Source organism: Seriola lalandi, unplaced genomic scaffold, assembly GCF_002814215.2.
Source record: "Seriola lalandi dorsalis isolate HSWRI2012SDOR001 ecotype SW California unplaced genomic scaffold, Sedor1 jcf7180002054850, whole genome shotgun sequence".
Lineage (NCBI taxonomy): Eukaryota > Metazoa > Chordata > Actinopteri > Carangiformes > Carangidae > Seriola > Seriola lalandi.
The window spans coordinates 2,116,621-2,124,176 of NW_019525403.1; the positions used below are offsets into that span (position 1 = coordinate 2,116,621).

Below are 7,556 nucleotides of genomic sequence, written 5' to 3' on the forward strand. Positions count from 1 at the left end.
ATGTCAGGTCTACACCACCTAAGACGTTTAATATTGACACGCAGAAGAGAAAGACAAGGGCGTTATTTCTTACTCGCGAGGAGGACGGACGGAGATTTGCTCAGTTACAATCTCCAACCCGTCCGCCGTCTCCTCTCTTTTTAATTCTCACGCAAAGCTTTCCAAAGATTCCTCCAGCAGCCAGACGTCGCTTATCTCAAAGGCGATACGACGAATGACATAATACAATGAGTGAACGTAACGAACGAACGAATGAATGAATGAATGAATGAATGAATGAATGAAAGAAATTTATTCGAACAAACGTGCAAGAATATATATACAACCAATAGTAACAAACAGAAAACATAATGCAGGAAAGGTAAATGATAATCCTCAACAAAAGAAAAAAGGAAAAGTAGCTCGAAAGGGAGTAGGAAGAAGTAAAACCTTATTTACTCCTACCCCCCCCCCCCCAAGCTGAACGTTATTGTTTTCAAAAAAATATATACATATGTCAATAAGTAAAATGCATACCCATTATGTTAACTGGCGAATAAGGAAATCATACTTACAAATGATAATACAGCCTATGTATACACATGCATATACATATATACACCCATAACTATATATATATAAACACAAACACACACATATATATTTATACCAATATATATACATAGAACCCCTAGATCAGGCGAGTGGCAATCTACCCAGTGTCAGTTAGGTATATAAGCAGTAAAAACGGTGTGCTTGTATTCGCTCTTGAAGTGAGCAATGTTTGGACATTGTTTGTTTTAATTTCACATCCAGACTGTTCCAAAGTCTTACTCCATTAATTGAGATACAGAATCTTTTCCTTGTGGTTCTAAATCTGCAAATCCTGAAATTGAAAGGTTCCCTTCAATTATGTTCTCCCTGTCTTTCATAGAACATGTTCAGTAAGCTAATGGGTAATACATTGTTCCTTGCTTTGTATAAAATTTGAGCTGTTTTAAATTCCACAATGTCGTAGAATTTCATGATGAATGATTATGATGTGTGAATATGATGTGATTGTGATACACGGTACAAATGTTTATTTGACGGTATAGAAGTAGAACAGAGATCACTCCCAGGCCGCGGTCCTCTCCGCCACCTGCGTCCTGTAGAAACATCTTGATTACGAAAACAAGTACGTGCAGGGTGAGACGCGCGCTCACTTCAATAAATCAGAGCGTGTTGACGTTAAGGGCTAACCACACGTGTGATCTGAACAGCAAGGCCGAAATGTTCTGTTATCAAATATGAGATAACTATATATATATATATACAATTATTCCAACATTTATACTATGACGTTTTTTTTGCCATTTTTATGCTCTACTATAGAGGGAGAGGGAGAAGTGCAGAGAAGCAACTTACTAGTGATGCGCGGCTCGACTCTCACAGGGTTGAGTCTTCCAGAACACAGTCAAACTGTGTTTTTTCACCGCTGAACAGACAAGCTGTCGAACATGCAGTTCAGTGGCTCAACGTGAAAACAGAGTCACGAGAAATGGTTCATGCACATGTAGCTGACAGCTGATCCAGCTGAGCCGCTGTCAGAGGAGATGAAGGACGTCTCGTTTCTCTAAAGGCACGTCTCCTCTCTCTCCTCACATGTTTTCCTTCATCATCTCGCACGTCTTCAGTAGGAGGGACGAAGACGCAGGGAAGAGATGCGAGAGGGAAAGGAGGATTTAAGGGAATTGAAACGAAGCACGTTTTATACTCAGTCGTCAGACTGTGTGTGGAGGAATACTGCACAGCTATTTAAAGTACAGCAATATTATCATGTGAGTTACAGCCTACCTCTTTGCAACAGGTCCAGGTCCAGGTCAAAGGTCCAAGTCCCGGTCCCGGTCCAGGTCCAGCAGAGTGTGGTGTGTCGCTTTGAGTGTGAATAACGATGGAGCAGCGATGTGAGTCCCGGACGGTTAGAGATCCTCTGGTCTTTCTCTCATGTTCCCCCACACACACACACACTTTCTACCTTCACGCGGAGAGAAACACACATCATTGATCGGCTCTTCTTCTCTGTTTGTAGATGGCGTCATGACGCCGCAGCGACGTGATTCGCGACTACAGAGATCGGCGGAAAGAGGCTGATGCGAGGTGGGTCTGTCAACAAAACACACATATCCCACACCGAAATATTGAAAGACACTATGGTTGATACATTTGAATGAATTAGTTAACACATCGGGATTATACCTTGTAAAGGAGAATTTCTCCATTAAGCGTCTGAAGCCTTTATCCTCCCCCAGAGAATCTGCAGCTGTGTCGGGGCAACAAGTTGTTCAATAGTTGAATGTGAACCTGCATAAAGTAGCAACGACAGAGACGTAGATGGGTGTCGCCTCGATACAAATAGCAGATATGTGTGGTTAGGACAGCTTTTCTGTTTGCGTTCAGGCGCAGATAGACTGGCCTGCCGGAACGGCAGAGGTGCATGGTGTTTCCTGATAGTTCCCGTTTTGCAATAATCTAATATTTTGGTTTCCGGTGTCCAAATATGTTTTATATGTTGCTGTGTGATGTGATTGATTTGTTAAGCCATACATAGTGTTTGGAGACTCGTAGTGATGCTAAACCATCTTAAATGCTTACCCTTGTTCCGTGTGTCGGTCCCCATAACATGTTCAGATGTAATCGGTCTTTGTTTAAGACTGACTTTTCATTTGTCTCCGTCGGCCTCCTGATGACGGCGTCAGGAGTTGACACAACGATGCTTTCATGTTGTTATTAGAAGTGTACTAATGACTGATGTTAAATCACAGTCAAACATTTGCCGATGGAAACGATAAGTTATTTCCACCAATCAGGTGTTTGCGCACCGACGTCGGCTGACGTCTGCGCCGTGACACGGTGGGAGAAACAAATATGGAAAAGCTCATGGAGACGCAGAGTGAAAGCGACATTTGAGCGGATTTTGTTTGTTTACTAGAATGAGACGGAGCCGTTATTGCGGAGTATGGGTGAGACGGTTGGACGCAGAACACACCTGCGGCGCAAAGGTAAGGCTAACTGATTAGCTGCGTGCTTTAGCATTAGCACTGTCTTTATGCGAAACCTTTTGACTTACTTCAGTTTTCATGCGTAAGTGTGTGTTTTGTGATGAATGAGCTTGTTTTATTTCTAACTCTATACTTTAGGCTTCCTTACGTTGCAGCGTAGCTCCACGTCGGTGAATTATTGTTGTGTGTTTTTGGCTCGTTTGTTGATGTTTGAGCGGATTCACTCCTTCAGTGAGACCGACATTGTGTCCTTCCAGCAAAAGTCCCTCGTAAATAAAAGTATGCGGTGGTTCCGGTTTATTCGAGTCACATTAATACTGCAAACAATAAGTTGGTACATTAGCGGGGAAATAAGTCAAGCGCGTCTTAATGTTTTAAAGCACGACTCTAGTGCTGAGTTTTGTGTCTTTGTCAAATTCAATGTACAAACATGATGTAGTTGAATAATTCAAACTTGTAAACATTCTGTGCCATGTTGTGTTTCAGGTGTTTTCCAGGTGTCGTCGGTCAGCAGCTGCTGTCGGCCGGATGGAGGTACATGTAGTAAAGTGGCTTTACAGCAGATTTTAAAGTGAACACCGCAGCAGCAAACAGCTATTTTCTATGTAAAGCACTTGTATTTATTTTCGGATATGTTCTCTTACGTTGCCAGTAGAGCGTTACATCATGAGCTCCGAGGTTGCGATCATCGAGTTATGATTTAGTTATGATGTTGTGTGAAAGTACAGAGAAACCGCTATAATAGTAAATAAGCCTCGTGTAGGTGCATTTTAAATGAGTTCTCAAAAGTAATGTTAGGACTGATATTTCAAACAGTTTTTGTGGGTTTTCCATTGTAGAGCTCAGCGTAGCAGTGTCAAGGTTACAAATGAGTTGTTGTCGGCCGCTGACATGGTATAGAGTTGCTGCATTCGATGCAGAGTACCCTTGTACATGGTGTAGGGACATTAAGGGCTTGGGGTCTTACCCTATTATGTATTTTTTAACCAGTTCAGGATGGTTTTCAAAATGAGATCATTTTCATCAATCACTGAGCTACAAAAGGTTTGATGTGTTTATTTATTGTGGGTTGGGGTATCAGACAGGCCTCCCTCTGCTGTCTTACCTGTGTGCAATCACCTTAGCTCCTGTGTCTACATAGTCTTTGTTCTCCCCTTTGTCTAAGTTGGTTTGTCTGTTTGGTTGCGGAGCTGTTTATTGGTCCCTCGTAACTGTGACAATCTTGTCAGGGTTTGGACAGTGTAGAAGAGATTTATGTGTTGGACTTTCACACTTAAAGAGAAATTTGTCTGGTTTTGCCGTTCCCAGTAAGCAGTTATTAGTGAAAAAAAAAAAATTTAAAATCTTGAATATGTTAATGAATAGGAAAAAAAAATTAATGTACACAGATGTAATTAATATCTGTCAAAAAGGGTGTTTTATTTCATGTCCTATTCTTTTTCCTTGCTGTGGATTGAATCCGGACCGACGAGAGCCGTGTGATCTGCACCGGAGGATGTGTGTGTATATATATATGATGGTTGAGCCTGTGGTGAGTAAACTTTACATATATACATATACTAGTGTTAATAAAATATTTAATGTATGTTGTGTTTTATTTACATGACCTCTTACTTTGTGTTTTTCAGTGAGTGGCGGTGAAAGAACTAGTCTGTCTCTGTCTCTGTCTCTGTCTCTGTCTCTGTCTCTGTCTCTGTCTCTGTCTCTGTCTCTGTCTCTGTCTCTGTCTCTGTCTCTGTCTCTGTCTCTGTCTCTGTCTCTGTCTCTGTCTCTGTCTCTGTCTCTGTCTCATTGTATATTATAATAAATATATAAAAAAAAAAGAACTTTATTGAAGAAAACATTTTTATTAAATATACTAAGTCAAAAACAGCAACACTGCTAGATGCAACAACAGAGTATCTGACATGTACTTAAACATAAGACTTTGGTTGCTGATTCCTAAGTATATCTTATGGGCAAAAGATATACTTAGGAATCGGCAACCAAAGTCTTACGTTTAAGTACATGTCAGATACTCTGTTGTTGCATCTAGCAGTGTTGCTGTTTTTGACTTAGTAACACATCTCCATACCACAATTAGCAGTTGGTTGGTTCTTCTCTTTCCCCCATGGTTTGTGAGCAGGAATGGGCTTGGTGTCATCAGCAAGGGGCTCTTGGCACTGGTGGAGGAAAAGGCAGAAGGTAAATGCTTGCGATAGTGTTACCTACAGCTTTTCAACACTTACCTTTCATTGTTGGTGACACCACAGCTCCTAAAAATAAAAAAAATAAAAAAATAGTAATTAGATGATTTGGGTTTAACACACCTGCAAACAATACATAAATAAAAGCAGTTGTATTTGCCAACATGTGAAGTGACCTACCAGAGTGTTTGCAGAGAGCACCCTTCAGTCTTTGCTTCATCCTACACAGCTGTGAGCCATGAAGCACACGGCAGAGACAATGAGTGCAATGGCTGCCGCCTGCTGTAGACAGAGTGAAGAAATGTTAGAAACACTTACAGGAAAGGAGCAGGGCCTCAGTGTTTGCTGTGAGCAATGAGGGTAAAAGACTTACCGGAGAAAGGAGTTAGCCTTCACCCGTGTCTTCGGTGTTTGCTGTGAGGAAGGAAGCAGAGAAAGAAGTTAGCAGGGCCTCGGTGTTTGCTGTGAGCCATGAAACACACGGCAGAGACAATGAGTGCAATGGCTGCCGCCTGCTGTAGACAGAGTGAAGAAATGTTAGAAACACTTACAGGAAAGGAGCAGGGCAGGTCTTCACCCGTGCCTTCGGTTTTTGCTGTCCAAGCCATCGTTTGCTGTGAGGAAGGAAGCAGAGAAAGAAGTTAGCAGGGCCTCAGTGTTTGCTGTGAGCCATGAAACACACACAGTACAGACAATGAGGGTAAAAGACTTACCGGAGAAAGAAGTTAGCCTTCACCCGTGTCTTCGGTGTTTGCTGTGAGAAAGGAAGCAGAGACAATGAGGTTAGCAGGGCCTCGGTGTTTGCCGTGAGCCATGAAACACACGGCAGAGACAATGAGGGTAAAACACTTACCACACAAAGGAGTTAGCTAGCAGGTCCTCGGTGTTTGCTGTGAGGAAGGAAGCAGAGACAATGAGGTTAGCAGGGCCTCGGTGTTTGCTGTGAGCCATGAAACACACGGCAGAGACAATGAGGGTAAAACACTTACCACACAAAGGAGTTAGCTAGCAGCCCCTGCAGATCTTCACCCGTGCCTTCGGTGTTTGCTGTGAGGAAGGAAGCAGAGACAATGAGGTTAGCAGGGCCTCTGTGTTTGCTGTGAGCCATGAAACACACAGCACACGTCGGTCTTCACACAAGGACTGACACACCGGCACTGCTGCTCAAGTAGCACACTGCTGATTGCTCACACCTGTGAACAGCCAATCGCATCTCCTCACTGGGCGGTGCCTCGGTGACACTCCTAATTGCACACAGCACCCAGGGCTGCGCCTCGTTGACGCTCCTAATTGGATCCTCCTGCATCGATACAAACAAAGTCAACCTCTTGCAACAGAGAAAGTATGTAAACACTTCCAAGCAACACTTGATAATTTGCACAAAGCTGAAAAAGTCACTTTACCTCTGGAACTACATTCACCCACTACACATTCTGTACAATGACAGCAGACACCGTGAACTTTTAAGCAACATCTCCATTATACTACAGTAGAAGGAAACTGTCAAAATATTCTCACATAAAAGTACAAAGTAAGTCACTTACATATGGGGGGGGGGGTGATATAGATGACCTGAACAAAATAACACAAACACCTTGACACCACAGCTACAATCCTCTCGGAGCATGACTTTAGTCTCGTGTATCAGTTATCTGCCTCCTGAACAAACAGCATCGCTCCATCCACACCACAAGCCCGATGAGATTCAAGCACTCGTCACATCTTTGGTTCCCTCACACGCTTCATACTACATGATGCACGTGTAAGTGTGTGAGACGCTTCTCACCAAATAGTCCATCGAGGTAAGACGTCTCCGATTGGCCCCTCTGGACCTGCCGCTACATACGCTGAACTGGACATTTCGCAGTGTGCACCTTTACTGCTGGACAGCTCAAATACAGCACATACATACATACATACATACATACATACATACATTTCACACAAGACAGGGGCTATGTTGTTACATCACCTACTGCAGAGTCAAACAAAACTATTTCCACTCTGTTCAAAAGAACCGATGGACCATAAACACATCTCAGTGTGAGATGGTGAATAAACTAAGAGCTACAGAGTTCACGTAACACATGAAGTTGTACATGCAATATACTGAATGACTTCAATCTCACCTGACATCAGGTAACACTTAACTGGGCGGCTCCGGTATCAGCGCCACAAGGACTCCTGTAGAAGAAACAAGACAAAAACAAACAGGCCTTGTTCAAAAATATATATATAGATAACAACAACAACAACAACAACAACAACAACAACAACAACAATAATATAAGATTGTCCAAGTTCTGTACCTTACTACACTATGACATTTTTAAAACATATTATACTGAGG

At 42.5% G+C, this 7,556-nt stretch overlaps 1 protein-coding gene and 1 long non-coding RNA gene across 4 annotated transcripts in view; one reads left to right on the top strand and one right to left on the bottom strand.

The window, feature by feature from the left end:
- Window positions 1-4,763, top strand: part of LOC147817911 (uncharacterized) — an 11,206-nt gene extending 6,443 nt beyond the window's left edge. The window contains exons 2-5 of one of the 3 annotated variants that reach the window (XR_015438517.1): window positions 1,829-2,118; window positions 2,951-3,020; window positions 3,507-4,551; window positions 4,649-4,763. This is a non-coding gene — a long non-coding RNA (uncharacterized LOC147817911). Of the gene's footprint in view, window positions 1-1,828; window positions 2,119-2,950; window positions 3,021-3,506 lie in introns of all 3 variants that reach the window. The other 2 variants (XR_015438516.1, XR_015438518.1) reach the window with 2 other exon arrangements.
- Window positions 274-7,329, bottom strand: LOC111670260 (uncharacterized). Its single transcript, XM_087179543.1, has 10 exons — window positions 6,993-7,329; window positions 6,359-6,506; window positions 5,758-5,801; window positions 5,580-5,620; window positions 5,387-5,488; window positions 5,095-5,275; window positions 2,218-2,322; window positions 1,816-2,124; window positions 1,387-1,649; window positions 274-1,127 (listed from the first exon to the last, which is right to left on the bottom strand). The coding sequence occupies exons 1-5, from the start codon at window positions 7,002-7,004 to the stop codon at window positions 5,428-5,430; spliced, it is 306 nt and encodes a 101-aa protein (XP_087035669.1). The 5' UTR covers window positions 7,005-7,329; the 3' UTR covers window positions 274-1,127; window positions 1,387-1,649; window positions 1,816-2,124; window positions 2,218-2,322; window positions 5,095-5,275; window positions 5,387-5,427.
- Between the last annotated feature and the right edge of the window lie 227 nt (window positions 7,330-7,556).

Coding starts and splice junctions, on each gene's coding strand:
- LOC111670260 (XM_087179543.1), bottom strand. Junction 5,621..5,757: donor ACCTGCCCTGCTCCTTTCCT/GTAAGTGTTTCT, acceptor CCTTCCTCACAG/CAAACACCGAAGACACGGGT. Junction 5,489..5,579: donor AAGGCTAACTCCTTTCTCCG/GTAAGTCTTTTA, acceptor CTCTGTCTACAG/CAGGCGGCAGCCATTGCACT.